We start from the raw sequence: 22,952 nt of genomic DNA, 5'->3' as shown, positions 1-22,952 counted from the left end.
ACGTGCCAAAACTCGTTAGCTTCCCACTCTCACACCAACAACACCTACACTAACGGGAGCGCAGGCTTGTCGGGTGATCCGAAGATCGCCCAGTCCGTTTACAGCGGTGCGGTGGTTACCCAGGCATCTGCCAAGTCGTCCCAGCAGGAGCCGTTCCACGAGCACAGAACACGCTCCCCTTCCTTCGCCGACCTCTCCTTGTCGCTTCTTCTCCTTCTCCTTCTCCTTCTCTCCTTGGCCCGTGCCCTCCACCAAAGGATGGACGGCGGCTCTCGCCTTTTACGGGGCGCCGATGCAAAACCGCACCGGCTGAGTCGGGGGCGGGCCGAAAACTCGCGCTCGTACGCTCGACGAGCTCTTCGCCAGGGGCGGAATCCAGATAACCACTACACGCACTCGCTCTTGGGCTCGCCGGGCGGCCGAAAACACTTCCGTCACTTCGGATAGCCGATCTCAGCGGTGGTCATTATCTAGCCCCACGGGGGCGGTCGTACCTTGAAGAGACGCCGCGTGCCGCTTGTTTAGGACCTCGAAAATTCCACTCTGTAGTTATCTTTGCTTGTTGGGCTCAATGACCCTTCCTTCGGGTTCCTATACAAATATCTAATGAAAATGGGCTGTTACGGCCCCTCCAATACTAAAACCAAGTTAACTCGCTCGCCGACTCCTCGCTCGCCGACCCTTGAGATTTTTGGGATCCTGCGTCGGCGAAACTCCTCCGGTCGGTGTCTGAAGTACACACTTGGACCGGACGGGCTTGTGCGATTACGGCAATCTCTTTCTCGCCAAGTCCTCCTCGTGCTTGCCGCAGTGATGCCGTCGATGCTGGATAGCGGGTGTTACCATGAAGTCTTCGCTCGCTGACTTCGGTACCCAGCGAAATCCATGCTACTGCCCTGCATCTATACTCGCCGAGATGTTTGAGTCGACTTCGGCGATGGACGAGAAAACGCTATACCACAATATATTTATAACAGGCACTGATTTTGATTGTACAGGAAACACTAGGATGCCATTGCCTAATTGAAACTGCGTACTTCATTTCGAGACGGGGGGAGGGGGGGGGGTAGTCTGGCTAATATTAGATGCTGGCGCAGCTAAGTGTTGTGCTGTCTTACACGACTAGGGCTGCAATTTTTCATGCCACACAGTAGGCAATATACTCAGTAAACAGTTAGTGATCTGCCCGAATCCCGAGATGGCGCGAAAAAAACCAGTTGAATATAGCTAATAGAAAGGTGCCCGTTCTCAAGGAATTGTTACGACGCCAAATAACCATCGATATGCATGTAAATTCCTCTGAACATTTACGGCAGTGTGGACATTCTGGTCAAATTATATATATAAATCGCTCAGTGCCCGCCTAAATCACCAATCGGCATCTTTATTTACCATCCTGCATGCATGGGTGCACCTGAATACTCCAGATGGTTAATATAAGAATACCGGAGTACCGAATGGCAGACTTGAACATATTCTTTTGAGCCGCAGGAACAGAGCCATCAGGACATGGTGCCCAGGACACTTCTGGATCAAACCTTCAACCCAGAACGGCCCCCTCAGAGATCCAGAGTTTTGTGGCGATTAAGTTAACTGGCTTTAACGCATCGAATAGCTTCGTTTTAAGTGAAGAAACCCTCAATCCGTAGACAAGATACCATACTCTGGGTTTGTCGTTGCCCGCGGGTGAGTAGACGCCCGACCCCAGGTCGAAGTTGTGTAGCCGCTTGGGGTCGTCACCCACCGTTTTTGTCGTCGTGGAGTGACCGGCCTGCTTGGTGGCGCGAAGGTGGGGCCTAGAAGACGGAGATCGCGCTGGGGTATTCTTTGTGACGTTTGAACCGAGACGTGAGCGGTTGTCGCTTGAACCAACCAACTTCACTAAACGATACCTAGACACAACTTTGAGACATGCTCGCAAGGCTCCCGTGCCAACTACCAACGGCTTCAAGTTGAAAGTTGCATGGTCAAAAATCCTGGAATTCGTCATCTGGCGGCATTCAGCACGCACCGAAAGCTTCCACATCTCTCATTTCCATACTTGCTGGGAAGAACCAACGCCTAATTCGCGCTAGCAAACTACCGTCCTTCAGTACTCAACTATTGCGTGGTGATGTCGATAACTCGCTTCTTCTCGTTGATGTCCCAGAACGTCAACTCGCCTTCCGTCATATATTGGACACGTATATTAATCAGTTTCGCGATCGCAGAGAACGGTATCTCGAACTCCGCAATGTACGTGTAGTCGTCGACGACGAAGATTTTTTGGCTTGTCCTGGCGCGTTAAAAACAACGGGTATAGGAGCTACTTATGTTTTGGTAATCAAAATCACATAGGCTCTACTTTTGCTGAAGGCGAGTCCTACACCATTTCGGCTACTAGAGGTTTGCCGCAGTAAGCGAAACCAATTTTCCCGATGTTTTAGTTCAGGTATCCAGCCATAACCCAGTGTAATAGGTCATATGAGACCGCGTCGAACAAAAAGATACTAATCAACCAAAGAACGAATTGGTATTTAGGTACCTCGTTGGAAAGAGGGGCGTCTTAGCTATCTTATGAGGCCCTCCACAACTTCTAAGAGTTAGATTAGCCAAAGATATGACCCCGCGAAAATTATCTCCCGTCCCAGAGCAAAATTATGATTTTTTTATTGGCTACCCTGGTGTAAAATTGTACAGCGGATCCAATGATACCCTTCGTTTCTTCAAATTCGCATTGAAATAGTCTTAAAACTTCACTTTCGTGCGATGTTTCACATTAGTGACACATGCTGTCAATTGATATCATTTTGGTTTAGCATGGACATAAGTATCACATTGATTGATCAGCTGGGCTAGACGACGTACATTGCTACACTTTTGAACTAACCAGAGACTGCAGCTCTTGAGCCTTTCCCTGAAGGCAGCGACGCTCACACTTATCAGCTCTGATAAGGCCTGTCACCTTCTGGTGAATATCAACCTCGATCAAATTGATACGTATATCCTCCTCGGCTTGCTCATCGTCTTCGATTCCCTCGCTGTCCCCCGTCACCTCTCTATCCTCTTCAGCTGACTCGGCCGTGCTCCAATCTTCATCATCATTGCTTTCATCAGGCTCCTCGCTCTCAGACGAGACGTCGCTGGCGGCATGTGCCGCAACGTGCGGGAAGCTCACGCGGGGTCGATTTTTCTGGTTGCGCTGCCGATCGGTTCGAGAAGGCGTGCACGCCGGTGGTTCGTGCAGCTCGGAGGCACTCTCCTCCTGCTGCGGATCGGAGGTGCGCGCAAGCTGCTGCCCAGGAGCTGCCGAAGGGTGCTGCTCGGGCGCGTACGGCGTATGCTGCTCGGGAGGAGGGGGGTGTTGACAGGGAGAGGACGCGGGCGGCTCCGAGGTACCAACGGACTGGCGCGAGAGCGCCGGAAGCCTGTGTGCCGGCGGGCGACGACTCGGGGCCGCTGGAGGTCTGCGATGGCAGCTCGGAGGTCGAGCGGTGGGCTTCCATGCCGGCGGTGGTGTAGATCTTCTTTGAGAGTGAGGTGTTGAGGGAGCGTTCGCTTTAGTGACAGTTCAGGTTTTCAAATCACAAATCGGGCCCTTTCTCGAAACTTCACTTAGATACGAAAAATAGCAGCCAATTTTTAAGCGAGATTATCTCGATAACTCTAAATGGTGGCTTAATATCATTTTGTTCGAGGCAGTCTCATATTATATATAAGACGACATTACGACCAGGTTTGTACAGCCTAATCTGTTTTGGCGAACTTGAGCTCCGCGAGACTGCGCATCGTTGCGTCGGTATTCTAAAGTATGTTAATCCGTGTGGTCACGATCTCGTTCTCGACAACATCACGTTCCCCTCCCATTGTCATTGTACATAATAGCCCCTCCTCTGTTTTGCATGCAATTGCGGTCATGCTGGTTCCACACCCTGTAAACAAAAAGTAGGGTGCACTCTGGCTTGTTTCCGTTTAGGCTTATCGTAGCAGCCATGCACACGGTAGCGAACCCGTTGCAGTTGTTCGAATGTGTCAGCCGGCACTCGATTCGGTACCTACACATCGTTCAACCTAGTCAGATATCTCGCACGAAAGTCAGTACGAAGCGTGCACGTTGCCCGAGGTTTTGCAGAACTTAGTTTTTGTTATTGCGTAAGGCCCGTAGGCGGTCGTACAAAAACACTACTCGAAACGTTTGAATTGATTTTCTTTTCTAAGGCTCCCCAATTGTTGAAGACGTCGTTTGGTAAACCGATAGGTACGACAATTCTTTGTGACTGGCAGACACTTGCTCACGGTCTTTCCTTGTTTTATCGGATTTTCTTCTATAGTCATCCTAATCCGCTTTCTTCAGCTCAACATGAAATGCCAGTATGGTGATATCAAATTTGGTTTTTCGCCATGTGTCTCCATGATGCTTATAGCGGCTTCGCGACTACATTGACTGAATCTTGCAAAATTCACAATACCATCGTATATGGTTTTTCAAGCACAGCTGCCGAGGTAGCATCGTTCGGCCAAGGACTCGAGACGCTCTCCTTCATCAAGATAACCACGGAACAAGGGTGCCGCCTCCTGCACCTGATTCAGACCGTGAACCATGTATTGAGAATACTAAAGAGGTTCAAAGTGCCGTGAACCTCCTTAGTATTTTTACTTCATGGAGCTCCGTATCGCTGATGCGTTTGATCATTTTGAGTGATACCACATAGGGAACGCTCACCCGCTCGACTTGCCCTAATTAGAATACTATAATAAACGACTCGGTGTTTATTCTGGTTCTAGTAACCGTTTTAAAAACAGAAAGTTTCTAAAGATTGTAACTATTTTGTTGTGTTCAGAGCATTTTTATAACACGTTTTAAGGATGCCAGATGCGACCGTGCTGTCGACGTTTTAAAGATCAAATCCGGATCCCGCATCCAAGTGTTACGAAAATAACGCTGCATCTCATCCTTGTTCAGATTGGCGCAAAATTACAATCCACCTGCACATAAATCTGGTGCCCAAAAAATATCAATCAATGTAGAACACTGAGTTCTCAACCCCCAAATTTATCCGGAAGCCAGTATCTTGTCAGCGATTTAGTACATGTCAATGATCGCCAGAATATATATAAACTTCTGGCGCGAGGGTATCGGCAATCTGAGCCTAACAAATCCGAAGCTCGATCACGTTCTGATGGAGTGCCTGCGTCTAGTGGAAGGGACACCCGACAATATTGATTAACAGGAACGGGTCAGTAATCGCGTTCATGATACCAGATTTAAAGTCGATGGCGAGTGTCGCTGGCTTCGGCAGGTCCCCGCCTAGATGATCCCGTAGTTGAGAGCGTTCCCGTCTCCGGTGGTATAGGATTAAGTTGTAAGTACAAGGTGGAGACGCACACATCCACATCTTTGTCTTTGGCCGTCACAATAAGACACTGCGTAAGGGTCAAGATACCCTCTAGAATGTGCCATTGATGTACAGGGCGGAGCTCGCTGGTGAGAGCGGGATGGCTATCGGTGATAGTAAGGATTGTGATTACCTCGACCACCTCGTCACAGCTGTGATCGTAGTGGGATATCCCTGCATTACCGCGGTCAATAAGACGGGTCTTACAACCCGCCCGATGAACCTTAGTAGGAGGTAGTACCGGTCTCTTTACGACAACGCGCCATCGGTCGATCGGAGGTACCACCTTCTCATAAACTGCCATAACATTCACACTAAGCTGCTCTCGTTTGGCTGTAAATCGACCTCCGGCCGTCGTTCAGAGGCCTCTCTCTCCACTATCTGCAGACCTCTCTCTGCGCCTACATATCCCAACAGGTATCATGCATTAGCTTAGAAATAGTATGGATATCCTTTTTAATGGGTCATCCGCTGCGCAGGTCAAATTTGGCTCAACGCATTTAACGCTTTTTTAGGTCAAAAATGGAACAACAGAGTTCAACACACATTTTTGGTCAACTTACGATAAAAAATTATCACCCCCAAGAGCTTACACGATTACTCCATATGTGATAGTTCTGTGTAAAACATGGCTAACTAGAATGTTTTACAAAGTCGCCCCAATCAGGTTTTAGAATAATAATTGGAGCCAGTAAGGATGGGGGCGGTAACCTTACTGAAACATGACCAAGTAGCATGTTTTACATTAGATACGAACAAAACCTGTTTTAGGTCCGATTTTGGTTTGCGGGTTGGGCGCAAAACCATGCATCTAGCCATGTTTTAGGATTTTGTATCGGGAGGTACCTATACAAATTCCAAGTATAATATTCATCGCAAAAGGGTTAATAATAATGCAAGGGATCGATAATTTTTAATGTTATATATAGCTGAGGATGTTGTGTGAGATTTAGTGTTGTGTAATTGCTGTTGTGTAATTGCTTGAGTGCTGTGTACTTACTAGATACTTGTATTCGTTTGTCGTTGTGTGCGCTTGCAGTTTTGAAGTTGTTGTGTATTTGTTGGTCAATTTTGTGTGTGGTTCAAGCTCTGTCGTTGTTACATATTTGTTGGTCACTTGTGGTTTTGATTAAAACGGTTTTGACATTGTTCTATATTTGTTAGTGGCTGCGTGTTAGGCTCTTGCCATGCGTATGATAGACCTTTGCTAGTTTGTAGACCCGTAGTGTCGAGCATCGCAATCTCGTCAGCGACACAATTGACCGCAGAGTTTGTAATCTTATCGCGGGTGCTGTGTCGTCAATTGTATTATTGCTCCAACCAGATCGTAACAGCCATTTTGAAATCTTTCAAGTTCTAAGCACCTCATCTCCTCCCCCCTTCCGTCCCCCACGACGCCCACGCACCATGACCTTAAGCGACAAATCGATGTCCAACTCCCTCCTGTCCGATGGATCCGAGCTTCGCAACACCGAGACGGTCCTACTGCTCAACCAATCCTCGGGATCTGAATACGAAGAGAGTGATGGTACCCATCTTGGAGTCGCGCCGCCAGCTGAAGATGCCCACTCTACTGCATCACAAATTTTATTTCTTATACTTACTAAGAAATCCAAATTATTATTCTGAAACCTGATTGGCGCGATTTTGTAAAACATTCTTTTACACGACCCCAACACAATTTCAGAACTTAATCGATATGCTATATCATGATAACTTTCCGATAACCCTGACCTGATTGGCTGCTATTCCTTATTTGATGTATTCAATGGCTTCACGACTGGAAATGATAGCGCTGAATATTTGGTAAAGATCCTTCCACGGAACATTTATCATGAATACCCTGTTTACATCTAAGCAAACGGAAAACGGAGAAAAGTCATGACTAGGGCATGAACCAATGGCCTGTTACCTGCGGATAAGTGCGATTAGGCCATGACCTAAATACCACGCGCTCATTGGTAATAATAGTGAGGTGTCTTTCCAGTGGTTCTGCGACTTCGTATTCCTGATCACAAGGATAACACCCGAGATAATGGAGAAAAATAATACTTCTCATTCCCAGGCAGCGGAGGATGGAGGTTGCCCGCAATCTACCGGCGTACGTGAAGACGTTCAAGGAGCGCGACGGCCGGGCAGGTAGAAGCTCAAACACACGCTGCTGACCGCCATCTGGCTATGTAAGTGCTTTGTGAAGGACAACGAGGTTTATGCTCAGAACACCGTGTTGCGGTAGCGTCACCACGGAGATCGTGAGCTTCAGCGACAGCGTCGACCAGCTCCGCAGCATCAACGCCGAGGTCGTGGCCATCTCTACGGGCTTGCACCTGGGCCAAGACACCACGTAGCGAGAGCGGCCAGGGCAAGATGAATATCCCGCTGATCTCGGACATCAACAAGCGCATCTCAGAGGACTACGGCGTGCTAGTCACGGAGAAGATGACAAGCTGTTCGGCGCCGCGCTGCGTGGACTGGTCACGGACGAGGTGGACGAGAAGCTCGGGGCCACGCTGCGGGGATTTCGCATCTACGGGAGAGTTGGTAACCAGGTCATGAGCATCAACCACGAGCCCAGGTGCTGCATCAATGCAGTGTGTGGCGTCGCGTGGAATGCGTCCTCATTTTCTTGTAGCTTCAGCAACACCACGGTCTAGTTTTTGAAACTCCTTGGTGTCCAGGTCCATGTAGTCGGAAGACGTGCAGAAGGAAATAAATGGTGACTTCGTCGTACTGCTCACGGACACTGTCAGGTGCAGAAGGAAGCTGGGACGTGATAATAAGAGGGGTACGTGGTACGATGTGTACACGATGAAATAAATATATTATAATCGGAGCTGACACTCAGATTGTTTTTTGCTACGTAGGTTTTTGAGAATGCAGCGATACTTCGTTTTCCCCGGTCCGAGTCAGCTTTGTTGAGTGCACTTTCAATGGATAGGCCACGACTAACTAAGGAGCGTACGTATTTAATCATCAGTAAAATTTGGCTTCGTTTGACGATGATCTCCGCCCAGGTACTCGATGGATGGGTGGTCTGATAGCCCGACATGCCACTCCGTCCACAGCTCACGAACAGTGCTGAGACCTCTGCTCATTGAGTGCAGCGGTATGGTAGAGCTTGCAGGATTGCTGGTGCGCTACCAGGAACTAATACCTCGCTGCGTACATGCTCAGGAGCTCCGCTGCTCACAATAGGATAGGCCACTGGCATCAGTTGGAACGTCATTTGCCCGCGTAATTAAGAGGTGAGATTACTATTCATCTCGGAGAGTAGCCGCGCAATTTGAACATGTCGTGTCTCGATCCCTTGTATGTCGTCTGTGTGTTGTCGCGAAATCTGCTCAGATAGCAACGGCATGGCGACTTGAAGTTGCATCGCTAACGGAGGATTAGCGCTAGCTGCTCCTGTTAGTGCTTGCGTTCGAAAACGATGAAAAGCTTTCCCCAGGATGTGGTGGTAGCGAATTCGAGCAGGAACCTAATCGAATAGGACAGCACATACTTGAAGAAACACCACTCGTAGGTAGCCTAGCAATTCGAGAAACCCACGGGCCGCTAAATTTGCTTGCCACTCTCCGTCGGAAATATTTTGCAAGCAACCCTCAACACCAGGAAACACCAGACGTTGTAACTCTAGTGGTGGCTCGACTGATGCACGCTCTAGAAAATATAACCAGGATCGAGGTGAGTGGTCTAAGCGTGCGCGCATCGCTTTGCGTTCACCTTGCCGTGAATACCCTTTTTGCCCTCATACGCATCTGCAGGAGGTCAGTAAACATCGTAATACAACCGCGCAGTTGTCCAGATCCCAGGTACCATTGGCGAAATCACTAATGCTGCTAACACGAACTGGCGCCATGGAATCGCCAGCTCGAAACTCATCTGCTTAATTTCCATCTATGTCCGCACAGGCACGAGAAAAGATTAAGGATTTGATAACATACCCATTGGTTAGGCACTTCAAATACGTATCCGGTTGAGTGGACACGCGCCGATCGCTACCTCTCACTCGCGGAAGCGGTCAATGAGTAGCGCTCCGATCTGCCAGGCAGCACCTCCATCTCCAAACGGATCACCAACTCGACGACCTCGTTGCCCTTGCCTATCTGCTGTGATGATACGGCTACAAAATCAGTAACCGGTTTTCTCGTTTAAAACATCCTTTTAATTCAATGATATTGTCATTACACCAAGGTGTTTAACACCGTACACCAGGCCAGCAACATATGTCCATTTGCAGTCTTTTTAGTAAACTAAGGCGCGCTCTGCGCGCATGCTTCTCTCAGCGAATGAACTGCAAGTTGCCATTGTATCACGCAAATAGTACAACGCGTACTATCAGGATCTATGTGCTTCGCTGGAGAGCCTATGAGATTTTGTACGCCACTTTTTAGTGTTGTAGTAGAATGTGCTACATTATTTTGCAAGATTTGAAAATTGTAGTTGCCAATGTTACCATAACTATTCTTTGAGCTGCACCAAATATATTAATGTACGTAGCACTTTGTTATTTAGAGCTCGACCGAGTGTAACGTTTTCATCATCAACTCATTTTCATAGTAATTTCTACTGTTTGAACTCGCGAGCGTAGACACGGCTAGTAAAACGGTTTATGTTGCGCTTCTAAAAGTTGGCTTTGTGTAAATCCTACTTTGTCACTGCTTGCTTGGATATATAGTAGTTATTGTAGTTATTGTAGTAGCTGTAGTAGTAGTAGTATTGTTGTGAGCTATTACCAGTATTCACCCCATCTAGTCGAATTTGGATCCCCCGCCAATAACTAGCGCAACAACTTAGTCAAGTTATACCAGTATAGTGGTGGCTAGTAAAACGAGACTGTCCATTAAGCACTCATTACAAAAAGTGGTGTGGTACAGTGGTACTTTCCATAGTTAATACCCTAGAAACTTCATAAATTACAGGAATGTTGCCTGTATCGTCGCCCCCTCCGCTTATGTATGGTCTTAATGTTGCGTGAAAGTACTTTAGAACGTATCATATACTGTGTTGACAGTCTGAACTCATGTGCGCGCGAAGTTTGCTTGTTATAACATTTCACAAAGTCTACCGCACTAATAGTACGACTGCGCCTGTTACCAGTCTATTTGAATTTTTAGTATATTATACTGTAGTAGTAGTAGTAGTAGTAGAAGAAGAAGAAGAAGAAGAAGAAGGAGGAGGAGGAGGAGGAGGAGGAGGAGCAAATATACTACCAGTGCACGAATAGAAATACTGGTAACATCGTGAAGTAGACGCAAGCAATAAAATGGCACCCATATTGTAAATAATACAATATCAAACATTACGTACGTTTCTGTCTTTGTTGTACTTTATTGCATGTGGGAGTAGTGCTTTGGGATAATATATTCACGGGCAATTTAGCAAGACTATATTACAATGCATCTTGTGGAAGCTTTTACGCTCCTGGGTGATATCGACTGCAATGCTGCACTCTGCATACTGAACCTGCAAATATACCTGCTTACAACGGCAGGCATCGGAGAGAACGAGCATGCTTATTGGGTGCTGTTTCTTAAAGCTGCTTTAAATCCATACTTTATGCAAGCCATTTTTGAGTGGATACTTACTAACCAGTTTTATACTGATGGTCTTCCGCGGAAAGCTGCTGGCTCTCAACTTTTCGTTGAGATACTTTTGACATAAAAAAACCGATCTCCGCTACAGTAAACACCAAACGACTTGGGGTCAAATAGGTCGTGTTGCATTAGGAGTGTGTATGCTACTGCGCCACAGCTCAGTCCGCAAGGCTGGGATGCACCCCTAATAGAGGGTGCAGTAGCCGCGCTCCGTCACTGCAGCACCGTGGATGACCTGGGCCCACTGACGATCTTGGATGCGATGTCGGTCACGGAGTCGCAGTAGAGTCTGGTATAAAATTTGGAGGCGTCAGACGCCCATCGGCCGTGGAACTGGATCCTGAGCGCGTCGACGCCGGTGCGATACATATTTGTCGCGCCGCCTGCTCTGACCGAATGGTCCAGCACCACTCCGGATTGTCGCCGATGGCCTTTGCGCCTTCCTTAAGAGTGAGCGCGAGTCTGGCGGCCGGCACGCAGTCTGGTTTGCCGTTCGCCTGGACGTAAACCTCGGCAGGAATTTGCGCGGGGGGGGCCGCTCTTGCTCGTCGTAGCACCAGTGCTCTGAGCACGGGGCATACGCACGGGTAACCTGACCGTGCGAGCATCCGCATCGCTGGCTATCCGCTCTGGATGGTATTGGATTCCCGCAGACAGATGCACACCGTTGCGGCGTCCTTTGGTTCCGTAGTCACGATATCGCTTGAGTCCAACGCCACAATGTCAAATAGCTTGGTCTGCCGTGTCGTGTAGGTTCCGGTACTGCAAACAAGTCTCAAGCAAGGCGACGGAAACTGGTGTCTTCTGGTGGCGGGCCACGCCCCAGAGGAGGATGGGGGTCTGTGGATGGCCGAGGGGAAAATTACCGCCTGCAGGGTGGACGAAGTGCTGGATCCCGTAAAGATTGGACATGATTGTGGCGTTGAGGACGGCTTGACCGAAACCAAAGCCGTGGAGTGCACCGTCGACGATGCAGTCGGACAACTCTTGAATCGCCCGTGGGGTCGACTTTCCAGTTCGTGCCGCTGAGGGCCACCCAGAGCTTCCATTGGTTTCCTTCTCTTGCATACCGCTGAAACGAGGTATCTGCAATCGAGCGTTCGCGGAGATGTTGTGCCACACGATCTCGAGCTCGCTGACGCTGTTAGGATCTGGGGTATGCGTCCAGCCGCTGGTGACCTCGGAGAACAGGAACCTGCATCGACGATGGTGTTGTCGACACCCGGCACGTGGGATGTCGAGAGGCGTAGGCCCTACGTGTGCTCCCACATGCTCAGTAGGTGGATCAGGATCTTGGACGGCCATGCCACGGCCGGCGTCTGTCTACAGGGAAGTGGATGTGAAGCGGTTGCGCTTGTTGACGGATTCATCTCCACGTTTGGCGCCGCGAACGCACATGATAGCTGCTCGCGGTAGTTGATGTCAAAATCGTTGGTCACGCCGTTGTGGAACTCCGCGATCAGCTGACGTTCCGCCGGTGAGAATTGGTATGTGAGCGCTAGTCGGAGCGTCATCTGATACATCTGTGGCCACAACGAAGTCGGGATCGGGTAGCGACCTGAAGTAGTCGAAAGGGACTCCGTTGAGTTACGGGTTTGCGAGGATGTGCCACCAACCGGTTAGGTCAGCTCGCATCTCTGCGCTGACGGGCGGGTCGGTGCAGGTTTGCTTCACCTACTTGAAGGCGCTGTCGGATAGGCCTGGGTCGGCCGGACGCAAGTGGAGACGTGGCGCTACGATCCGAGCAGATAGCGGATCTCGGACTAGGATAGGTCCCGGGAATTGAAGGCATGAGCGATGAGGGTTTGCGCCTTCGCTGTCTTCTCTGGAGGCATGGCGACGGTGTCGGCGCGGATGTCAAACACTAAGCCGAGCACCTTTTGTTTTGTTCCCCACGGTGTGAACTCGCCGCCGCGGGTCCCATGACAGCCGTCATCGCGTAGCGTAGGGAGCGGTCGGCATCGTTGTAGCGCTGGCCCACGTTGACGAACATTGACATGGTTGTCGCCCAGTGGTAGCTGAAGTGGTCGTCGGGATGAGCGGGGTCACAGCTGCTCCCATGTATGCGCGACGGCCCCGTCAAGGATGCTGTAAGTCCCCGTCGAGCCGGTCCACCCGAAAGCCGCTGAGATGTCGATAATAATGATGTCGTCCACGGAGATATGGCCCGCAAACATGTACACGCATTTGCTATGGGTGCACGCGTTACGGTAGGCGGACGCGACGTCGCCGGCCATGCGTTCTACGACGTGGTCCACACGCCTGCACCGCGTGATTTCACGCGCGACGATGTCGGAGCAGTCGGTGTGGACGTTGACAGAGCTGTCGTCGGGGTATGCCAAGTCGTGTATCACCCTGCCGTCGATCTGGGGGTCACCGGTTCCCTCGTCAATGAAGCCGAATGGGCTCGCGAATGGCTCAGGCCAGACCTCGATGATATCGGAGTCGAGGGCCAGGCGCCGGAAGGCGTCCTGCTTTCGACAAATGTTCTTGCGTAAAACATTAAGTCGCTTCGCTGCTGATAGGGCTCCGAGAAAACGCTGCTGTTGGGTAAGGGTCGTGAAAGCCCAACTCGGATGCCTTCGGACGCGATACGGGGGCGATAATCGAGGAGCCCCTGAAATGACTGCACAGCGTAGAGGACAGCAGCGCTTTGTTGGGGCGATAGTCGTCCCCTGTCTGGCCGCAGACAAGATCGGCGAACTACGGGAGAGTGGGGCGAACGCGTCTAATGTGCTCCGACATTGCCGACTGGTGTGGATTGCTGTGACATCGATTCCCTGATGCTGGAACAAGTGGGCTAGTTATGCCCGTCTTGTCGGTTCCGCCGCTGTGTCGGTCGACGCGAACATGAGCGCCCCTCGGCGATGGAACGTGGGAGATACAGTCTTACGTGTGCCGCGGCTCGGCATCGGCAGATCACGCTAAGGCGCTTCAGCATGCGGTTGCTACACGCGGCTATCTCGCGCAACGACAGCAGAAGTGTGTAAACTTTACTATAGAGAATGGGATTAATGGCATGGAACACGAAGACTCTGTTTCCTGCTCTATTGCGAAGGGCAACTTGTATTTAGGTTTAGTGTTGTTATCTTGTTTGCTGTTAATACACTGACTGCTGGTGAGCAGTAGTTTGGCTGGAGGTTCCCACTCACTGGAGGACTTGACGCCTGCAGCGCAAGTGGGAACCTTAGCCAGATTACTGCTGTACCTGTCGTGGCGTTCTGCCTCGGCACTCACGTGTTCCTTAGTCCTACCTCTATCTACTTTGCCGCTGCCTAACTCTGCGTAGTAGCAGCATCGTGGAGCCTAATATCTCTCCGAACGAGGCATAAAGTGGTTGGATAGGGCGTGGGGCAAGTTGAGATGTATTCGAATAGATGTTGCCTGTGAACTACGGGAGTGCAGGCGAACCTACTGCACCCGATCCCCTTCAAGCGCGGCCCGAGCGCGCCGGGCCGCGGCCCCTAGGGCCATACCGCTCGGTGATGTACGCGGCGAGTGCCGCTGGCAACTCAGTTGGCCAGGTTGGCGAAGGCGCAGACGTCACGTGTCCCGCTGTCGGACATTGCCCCAGCCAAGAACTTGAGACAAGGCTCAGTACCGTCATCGTTGCGCGGAATCATTGCCCGGATGTGCTCCGGAAACCCGTTGTGTCGCGTGCGGCCGCGTTGGGATGGGCCGTGGAGAAAAGCCTGGAGAAAACTCGTGCGGGCTGCCGCATGCGCGGTACGCGCTGGCTGAGATTGACGATGGGCGCGGGGGTCGCCACCAGTTTGTGCTGAGTCGTGGCCCAGGCGACGGACCCGTAGTCGATTAGGGCGACCGTTGTGGCGGAATTCCGCCACCACGTCGGTGAGTCGCTCGGGAGGTGTACGAAGGCCGCACCGAGGCGCTTCTTTACCTAAGGAATGGACCATCGGCTCATGCCACTGCCCGTTCGCAAAAGACATTAGGCACTCACCAAATCGTTGTAGGATCGGCAGGGCGGGGGCGTTGGTGGGGCCGCGTTGCTACCGAAATCGAGGTTGTAATTCACGTCCGACGAATCGGCATTCAATGTGGTGTCGCGGTCGGCTCATCGGAAGTGCATAATCGAAATGCCGAATTGGCCAAACTGCGCCCCGAACAAAGCCATCAGGATTGGCAGTGAATCAGCGAATGTCATGACGGCAGACACACGCCAGCCCATGACGAACGATACCGGTGTCTCGTGTGCAGTCTCTGGCGTGAGCAGGTACGGGTATAGGCGGTGCGCGGTGAGCATGTAGATCGATGCCGGCACGAAGTCGCCGCGCCCCCTTTCTCCGGCTGGAAGTGGAAGGTTCGGAACTCGCGAATTGGCTCCGGGCCGCGGGCATTTGCCACTGTATACGAAACTGCCGTAGGTGTTGCCACGCCCTGATCGGTGCCCCGTTGCGGTGTCGAAGTTGAGGCGCTGGGCCCTTGGTGCAAAGACTGAGCGAGCTCGGTGAGCAGATGGACTGTCGCCGGGTCGAGCTGTGGCGCGTGCTCGGTGCCATCTGTGCGCACTTCGCTGCACAGATTGTCTAACACGTGTTGAGGTGCTGCATGATCGGCGTGGGCGATATCGGCCGAGACCATTACCGCCGGTGCCGGCGTCGCTGGGTGGTCAACATGGAACTGACTTAAGATCTCTGTCAGATTGAATGGTCACCGCTGGCTGACAGCAGGCAACGTGTGGCAGGCTGTGCAGCACGCACGAGCTCGGCACCGGACCCGGATGCGCGCGGGGGCGGCATCGGGACGATACTCGCCATGGTAGTGACGCCGTCGTCCGGGCCACTCTCGGACTCGACTGACAGGACTGGTGGTGCCGCGCGCGCACAGCTGAGGATGGATGCGGCGAGTGTGGGGCGCGGCTTCGGCGGTTGAGCAGCTGATGATGCCTTAGAGTGGTGCCCCGGTGCGGACTTAGGCTTCACCTTCTGCGTCTTGCCGATTGGGACCACGGAAGCCTTGGCACTGGCAGCGGGAGCAGCAGACGACGGCGGAACTGGGAACGCCGGGGCTACCGCTAGAGCGGCGTCAGGGCCAGCGGGCGGGCGGGGAAATGCTGGCTCGGGTGCCGACGGTGGCGCCGCAGCACTGTCGGAGGCCACCTCGAGTGCGGGCCGCGACGGCGCGGGAGCGAGGCTGGCAATGCGCGAGACTGCTCGCGTCATTCGGCGGGGGTACCTCTGGTGCGGTGCCGGGCGGCGCTATCGCCGCGGATGATGATGACTGACCCGCTTGGGGAGATGCCGCGGTGCTGGTGGCGCGCAGAGCCTTCCCCTCTGCCGGGTGGTGTCACGCCCTCAGCAGCTTATCTCGTCTGGCTTCCAAAAGCGGAGACATCACTTTCAGCCTGCTTAACCCACCGGCGACCGTTAACCCGATTTTGCAGGGATAAGAAAAACCTCGGGGAAAAGTGCCGTTTCAAGCCATACAGGCGTGGCGACCTTTCGAGATCCCGCCGACGTGGTTCCGACCAATCGAATTGCTTTGCGGATTTCGTGCGTGGTAGGTCGATTCGCGCGCGCGAACTCGTTCGCGCCTCGATTGGGTGTCACGCGTGGTTTTACGTTTGAAAGTGCAACATGAGCGCCACATTTTAGCGCTTCAACCTAATGTAATGTTTTGAAAAATAGCGAGAGGTGGACCGCGCATTATCATCACCATTAATGCGGCCATACCGTCGCTCGTGTATTAGGCGCTCACAGGCGCATAGCTTTTGGTGCATACCTGCAAGTCTCGACTAAGGCCCCATACGGTATGGGCTTGTCTTGGGTAGGCGTCGTGCTGTGGACAATGCTGCCCATACTTTCACGAAGTACTTTACGCGTGAGCAGATGGAGAAGAAGATCATAACTTTTCCTAGACGCATGACGTTTATGAGGCGCTGAGAGCTTGTAGATGTGATCACCGGGAATTTGCTAGGTACATACGCAGCGCGGTTGGTCTTAAGCTTCTTGTATTGACCAGGCAAATACTACATTTGGTTGTGTGTGGAGGTGGTGGGTATCCCATCGTACCGCCGCTGATGTTGGCGGCTAACGTGGAGCTCCTGAAGTGAATCTGCCCACGGTGCTTCTTCCGGTCTTTGGCGTTGGACACACCCGGGCAAAACTGCTGGGCCAGCAGCTCTGCTAGAGACCACACGAAAATAATAACATGACGTTGGTGATTGACATATCTGGCTGCTTATATCTATAAAGAAGACTCGATCTGAAGACAATGGAAACAAAATTGATTTCGGTTTGGTGTGAGCTTATGGAGCAGCGTTGATTGTGGCCAGGTGGTTATGTGTATTGGCTTTTGTATGGTCAACCTTGTCAACGTTGCTTCGCCGACTTGTCAACATTGACACGCCTGTCTTGGTTTGAATACAGTGATTGTCATGAGGAGACATTGATATGTTTGACTAGGTTTTTGTATGGACTTTATGGCGTTATTGACTCCGATATGACAACATTGAGATGTTTGTCTTGGTTTCTCATGCAAGCAAGTGGGTATATTATTCTGTCACTCCGCAAATCTAAATTATTAGCTCAAAATGGCATGAAACGCATTCGATCGCCAGCATGTTGCGCTGATAGCGAATCGATATGGCGTCTTCGTCGGGCGGACGGGGCACGGGGTCATGGAGTTCGAGTCGGCCTAGTTGGGGGCCACAGATATTGCGTCCGTGCCAGGCTGGTCGAGGGCCACAAGAGAACCGGTCATACTGGAACGGGAGCATGGAGTACGTTGGGGCTTGCTCAAAACCGTGTGTATGGCCGTCCGTGTTGGGCGGGAGTGGGGATGCGGGCATATTGACCATTTTGAACTTGTTGGGGGCCGCCAGCATGGCGACGGCGCCGGCCATATCGGGGGTCACATTCATGGCGTCCATGGTGGCGTCCCGGATGACATTGACTGTGATGGCGGAGACGGCGGAGACGGCGGAGACGGCCATGATGGAGTCCTGGGGCACGACGTCCGGGTCGAGGATGTCGGCGGTCTCGGGCGTGGTGTCGGAGTCGGGCATGATGGGATCCTCGGGCATGGCGGCAGCCTCGGGTATGGCGATGGCCTCGGGCACGTCGTCCGTTTCGGGCATGGCCGCGGCCTCGGGTATGGCGTCGGAGTTGGGCATGGCGGCGGCCTCGGGCAACAGGCATGGCGGGGGCATCGTTCATGTGGGCGGTCTTGGGATGGCGGTGGCCTCGTGAATGGCGTCCACGTTGTTCATGGCGTGACCACGATATTGGAGACACTTGAGGGCTTGTCAGCGTTTTGAGAAATGAGCTACCGATACGGAGCGGCGGCGAGGTTTGGTTCCGTTCATACGCTCACGAAGCCGCGTCTCGATTCCGAACCCGGGGGAAAAATTGTAAGTAAATCTATTGGTTATTTGAGGAGTAATTGACGATCATTGGTGGAATCGTTGGAATACATGCGATGATTGGTAGACTTGCTTCATGGCAGCAGGATCCGCATGGCGCGAAAGTGACGAAGATGTGCACGTTGAAGTGATCGCGTGACGTGCATAACGTAGCTTAGATGTGGAAGTCGTAAGTGGCAGTCGTAAGTGGCAGCCGTAAGCGGCAGTAGTGCCACAAATTAGATCGTCCAGTATTTTGCTTACCAACAAAAGAACCCATTTTGGCCGCAGTGACGGACACCGGCGGCTCCTGATCACAGCCGCCGGCCGTCCTAGCTTGAGGACCACGCTCGAAAGCATGTACACGATGCAATATTAGTATTCTAGGCTGCGGCGCCGGCCCCGCACGTGTCGTGGCGCTGCATGTGCCTCAACTCGTACCGTTTTGCTACTAGTGAAGATAATCCCCAGTAGAGATAAGTCCAGGTTGAGATAGTATCGCGACCTTTATTACCAGATATGAAGCCAACGTTGACTCCCAGGTAAACATAAGATGGGTCCACTTATCGCGGTGCCTTCAGCGCCGCCGACACGAACTGGGCCGGCGCTGCAGCCTAGAATAGTTATTTTACATCGTGTACACGCTTTCAAGCGTGGTCCTCAAACTAGGACGGCCAGCGTCTGTGATCAGGTGCCTCCGGTGTCCGCCACCTCGGCCAAAATGGATACTTTGGCCAAGTAGCAAAACGGTACGAGTTGAGGCACATGTAGCGCCACGACACGTGCGGGGCCGGCGCCGCAGCCTAGAATACTAATATTGCATCGTGTACATGCTTTCGAGCGTGGTCCTCAAGCTAGGACGGCCGGCGGCTGTGATCAGGAGCCGCCGGTGTCCGTCACTGCGGCCAAAATGGGTTCTTTTGTTGGTAAGCAAAATACTGGACGATCTAATTTGTGGCACTACTGCCGCTTACGGCTGCCACTTACGACTGCCACTTACGACTTCCACATCTAAGCTACGTTATGCACGTCACGCGATCACTTCAACGTGCACATCTTCGTCACTTTCGCGCCATGCGGATCCTGCTGCCATGAAGCAAGTCTACCAATCATCGCATGTATTCCAACGATTCCACCAATGATCGTCAATTACTCCTCAAATAACCAATAGATTTACTTACAATTTTTCCCCCGGGTTCGGAATCGAGACGCGGCTTCGTGAGCGTATGAACGGAACCAAACCTCGCCGCCGCTCCGTATCGGTAGCTCATTTCTCAAAACGCTGACAAGCCCTCAAGTGTCTCCAATATCGTGGTCACGCCATGAACAACGTGGACGCCATTCACGAGGCCACCGCCATCCCAAGACCGCCCACATGAACGATGCCCCCGCCATGCCTGTTGCCCGAGGCCGCCGCCATGCCCAACTCCGACGCCATACCCGAGGCCGCGGCCATGCCCGAAACGGACGACGTGCCCGAGGCCATCGCCATACCCGAGGCTGCCGCCATGCCCGAGGATCCCATCATGCCCGACTCGACTACCCCGTGTATGGCCCTGGTTAACCCACCAAGGATGCTACGCCCGCGGTCCCCAACATGCCCGGCACCGTCTACATCCCGGCGGCTCTTAATATGCCTGGGACGGACGGCACGCTCGCCGATCTCGACATGTCCGACTTGATCATCGCGTGCTTGGCCCTGATAACTCTGGAGGGGTGGCACGCCCGTGGCCGCCGACATACCGGCGGTTCCCATATTTACGGCACGCGCGCTGACCCCAACATGCCCGACACGGCCATCCCGTTCGCGTCCCCTGATAACTCCATCAGATTCATGGAGTATCGGAACAATACACCCACTTGTTTGCACTGATTTATACTGAAACCAAGCCAAACATCTCACTGCTGTCATATCGGAGTCAATCACGACATAAATCCAAACACAAACCTAGTCAAATAGGTCAATGTCGACATGTCTGATGCTATGTCAATTCCTATAGTCAGATCAACACAAACATGCCAATATTGACAAATCGGCAAAGCAACGTTAACGTGGTTGACCATACAATAGCCAACAGACATGGCCACGTGACCACCTGGCCACGGCCAACGTCGTTTCATCAAGTTCATACCAAAATCAGTAGAAGCACGTGTCTCATCGACTTCGGCAGAGTAGACGACGGAAAGAAACGACTAAAGACACTCAGCTATGCTTGATTGTTCTCATGTATCTCTCGTATAGGCCAAAGAGGTCGCATAGAAAACCTAATCCAGGCTTTGTTAGCTTGTCGCCTCTGACTCGGCAGCTTTTGCGGTCTGCTCAAACATGAAACTGGTGCTAGCAAAGTAGCATACCCTTACATCGGAACTGCATATTAGGAAGGCGCCAACCTGTGCTTAAGACAAACAGCGGTTAGAGATCATGGTGCAAAAGTCTCGGAGAATCAAGAGTAACAGCAACCCGGTCACACGCGTGGGGAGCATGCATGGTGGCGGAATAATAATGGCAGCTCCATGTGACACACTATATTTTGACGCTGCACCACTTGCGCAGCGCTTTCTAATCGTTCTAGGCGCTTATATTAGAAGGGCTCTATGCGCCCGCTCCGTCGATGTGATACACCAATGCTCTAAATGGACAGATCGCTGGTGTTATCTAGGTCACTCCGCCGCACTATAACGACAGCTTACCGATGTAACCTTGACGCCGCGGTATCGGCAGGCTCGTGAGGGACTACTGCCGCGTTGTTGAACAGGGCCATCCAGAGCAAGATCAACAGGGCTCTTGTAGCTGCAAGGGTGAGTTTATTAGTGCCACAATTTTTCGCTCATGTTTCACAACAATTTGATTTGGATTCTCTACAGATGGGAATATCTTGATCTTTAGGACAATTTACGCCAAGGTTTTTCATGCTTAGTGTTGAACCCGCTCAGAATTAAGGCCTTAGCCGACTTTTGATTGAATAAATCTAACCAATGAGATTGAAAGTCGATGGAGCCCGAAGGGTCGGCGCCGGCCGCTGGGGACCTCGCTTGCCCTATCCCGCTGGTATACAATTTTCTATATTAATCTTATCCCTGCAAAATCGGGATAAGAACCGTCGCCGGTGGGTTAAACTCCCAGTTTATACGTCTTGTTTTACAGCACCCTTCTCAGATATGATGAACCAAAATTTATTGTATGTTTGGTGTGTAATATATACCCTTCCAAATCCAATGAAAGTAGCTCGCGACAGACCAGGGCAGCGACAGAATGGAAGATGTACCAAGCAGAGCAGTCCGATTAGCGGATGTAGGGGGCCTACCTTGGCTCACTACTACGGCGTACACGTATGCGCACGTGTATGAGGAAGCGTAGGTTTCTTCTACTTGAGTTAAGTATACTCGAGATCCACGAGTATACTTTAAACAAGATAAAGACTACAAGTAGCGGGTTTTGGTAAAAGATGAGAACTGCTATTTTTGTTTTATGTTTCTGACTTCCTCTAAATGTAATATTCTAAACTAAGAATCTGCCAACGGCTGGTTGGCAGGATTCTGCTAACATGCAAGTCACTCATTGGCTAAAAGATGCTGCTTTCAGCCAATAGGAATCCTAAATGTGTATGGACCACCCGTCGTTGAGGTCGTAAATGTTAGAGGTATGAACACTTCCTCGACCTTGGTGTACCTTACACCGAGGTCGAGGAAGTGTTTAAACCTCTAACAGACATCGTATCTGCTAGAGTAACAAGTGACTGTAGCCACTTGTGCGTGTAACCCCGTTACACCATCCCCCCGTCAAGGTTAGACGTGCCGGTCTCGGCACGTCAACCACCATTGACCGTTTGGTCAATGCGTGACGTTTGAAGAGAGCGTGCTCGTTATGGAACGAGCACGTCGAAGTTGAAGACCCCTGGCGCAGCAGCGGAGGACATCTCTGCTGCTGCGTATAATGCGCGGCAACGTGCGAAGCGCGTCGCTGCCACGGGGGCAGGACCCACAGCCTGTCCTTGAAGTGCCTTCGGGCGCTGTTGTTAACAACAGCGCTCGTATTACTTTCCATTGTGTAGCGCATGGTGGGCTTCGTACGCTCTCACCACGTCCGGGACGTCTTCGAGCAAGTCGTTCCGCGGCTCCCATGTATCTTGGTTGGGAGGGAATCCTCTCCAACGGATACGAAAACAAACCGGTTGCCTGTTCGTTCTCGGGATACTGTGATCAACAATCCGCTCAACTATCCATCGAGTTGAGCCGTGTGCGTCGCGAATTGGCGGTGGTGGTGGTGGAAACACGCCCCGTGTGTGGTCAACTTGGTGTTGACCCTGATCTCGCGTCTCCCCACGACCGAGTTCCGGTCGTGGAGTAGTTCCAGAGCGCTGGGTTCGGCGCTCTGAAGTATCCTCAGGTTGCGGCGGCCTCCCAGAACGCCTCGATCGTTCCGGTCGAGCTGGACCATTAGCTCGACCCGCTGCTCCAGCGCGACTTCGTGCTGGAGAGGATGACGGCTTCCGCCGAGTCTTCTGTTTTGGTTCAGCCGAGCTAGGTAGCTCGTGCTGCAGGTATGGCTTCAGCCATCCGACGTAGAATGTCGGATGGAGGCACATACTAGAATGTGTAGACGTTGCTGTGCCGTGC

General features: G+C 51.9%; 5 protein-coding genes across 5 annotated transcripts; 1 reads left to right on the top strand and 4 right to left on the bottom strand.

Moving 5' to 3' along the window:
- Nucleotides 1–2,825: 2,825 nt before the first annotated feature.
- PHYSODRAFT_264535 (hypothetical protein) lies at nt 2,826–3,485 on the bottom strand (the record flags this gene model as incomplete). Its single annotated transcript, XM_009524504.1, has 3 exons — nt 2,826–2,834; nt 2,870–3,322; nt 3,387–3,485. The coding sequence occupies 3 exons, from the start codon at nt 3,483–3,485 to the stop codon at nt 2,826–2,828; spliced, it is 561 nt and encodes a 186-aa protein (XP_009522799.1).
- Nucleotides 3,486–7,450: 3,965 nt separating this feature from the next.
- Nucleotides 7,451–10,627, top strand: PHYSODRAFT_328238 (hypothetical protein; the record flags this gene model as incomplete). Its single annotated transcript, XM_009524503.1, has 5 exons — nt 7,451–7,476; nt 7,612–7,719; nt 7,804–7,975; nt 8,064–8,120; nt 10,526–10,627. The coding sequence occupies 5 exons, from the start codon at nt 7,451–7,453 to the stop codon at nt 10,625–10,627; spliced, it is 465 nt and encodes a 154-aa protein (XP_009522798.1).
- Nucleotides 10,628–14,484: 3,857 nt separating this feature from the next.
- Nucleotides 14,485–16,155, bottom strand: PHYSODRAFT_298350 (hypothetical protein; the record flags this gene model as incomplete). The annotated part of the gene is made up of 4 exons (XM_009524502.1): nt 14,485–14,901; nt 14,934–15,046; nt 15,152–15,506; nt 15,694–16,155. 4 exons carry the CDS (start codon nt 16,153–16,155, stop codon nt 14,485–14,487), a joined length of 1,347 nt encoding a protein of 448 aa, XP_009522797.1.
- Nucleotides 16,156–17,538: 1,383 nt separating this feature from the next.
- PHYSODRAFT_264549 (hypothetical protein) lies at nt 17,539–18,143 on the bottom strand (the record flags this gene model as incomplete). Its single annotated transcript, XM_009524501.1, has 1 exon — nt 17,539–18,143. A coding segment is annotated over one exon (605 nt), but the record flags the coding sequence as incomplete, so codon positions are not given.
- A 1,534-nt stretch (nt 18,144–19,677) lies between these two features.
- Nucleotides 19,678–20,091, bottom strand: PHYSODRAFT_264492 (hypothetical protein; the record flags this gene model as incomplete). The annotated part of the gene is made up of 1 exon (XM_009524500.1): nt 19,678–20,091. One exon carries the CDS (start codon nt 20,089–20,091, stop codon nt 19,678–19,680), a length of 414 nt encoding a protein of 137 aa, XP_009522795.1.
- Between the last annotated feature and the right edge of the window lie 2,861 nt (nt 20,092–22,952).

Source organism: Phytophthora sojae (genome assembly GCF_000149755.1).
Source record: "Phytophthora sojae unplaced genomic scaffold PHYSOscaffold_3, whole genome shotgun sequence".
In the NCBI taxonomy this organism is placed as follows: domain Eukaryota; phylum Oomycota; class Peronosporomycetes; order Peronosporales; family Peronosporaceae; genus Phytophthora; species Phytophthora sojae.
The sequence above is the reverse complement of the archived record's forward strand: the minus strand, read 5'-3'. Positions and strand labels throughout refer to the sequence as shown.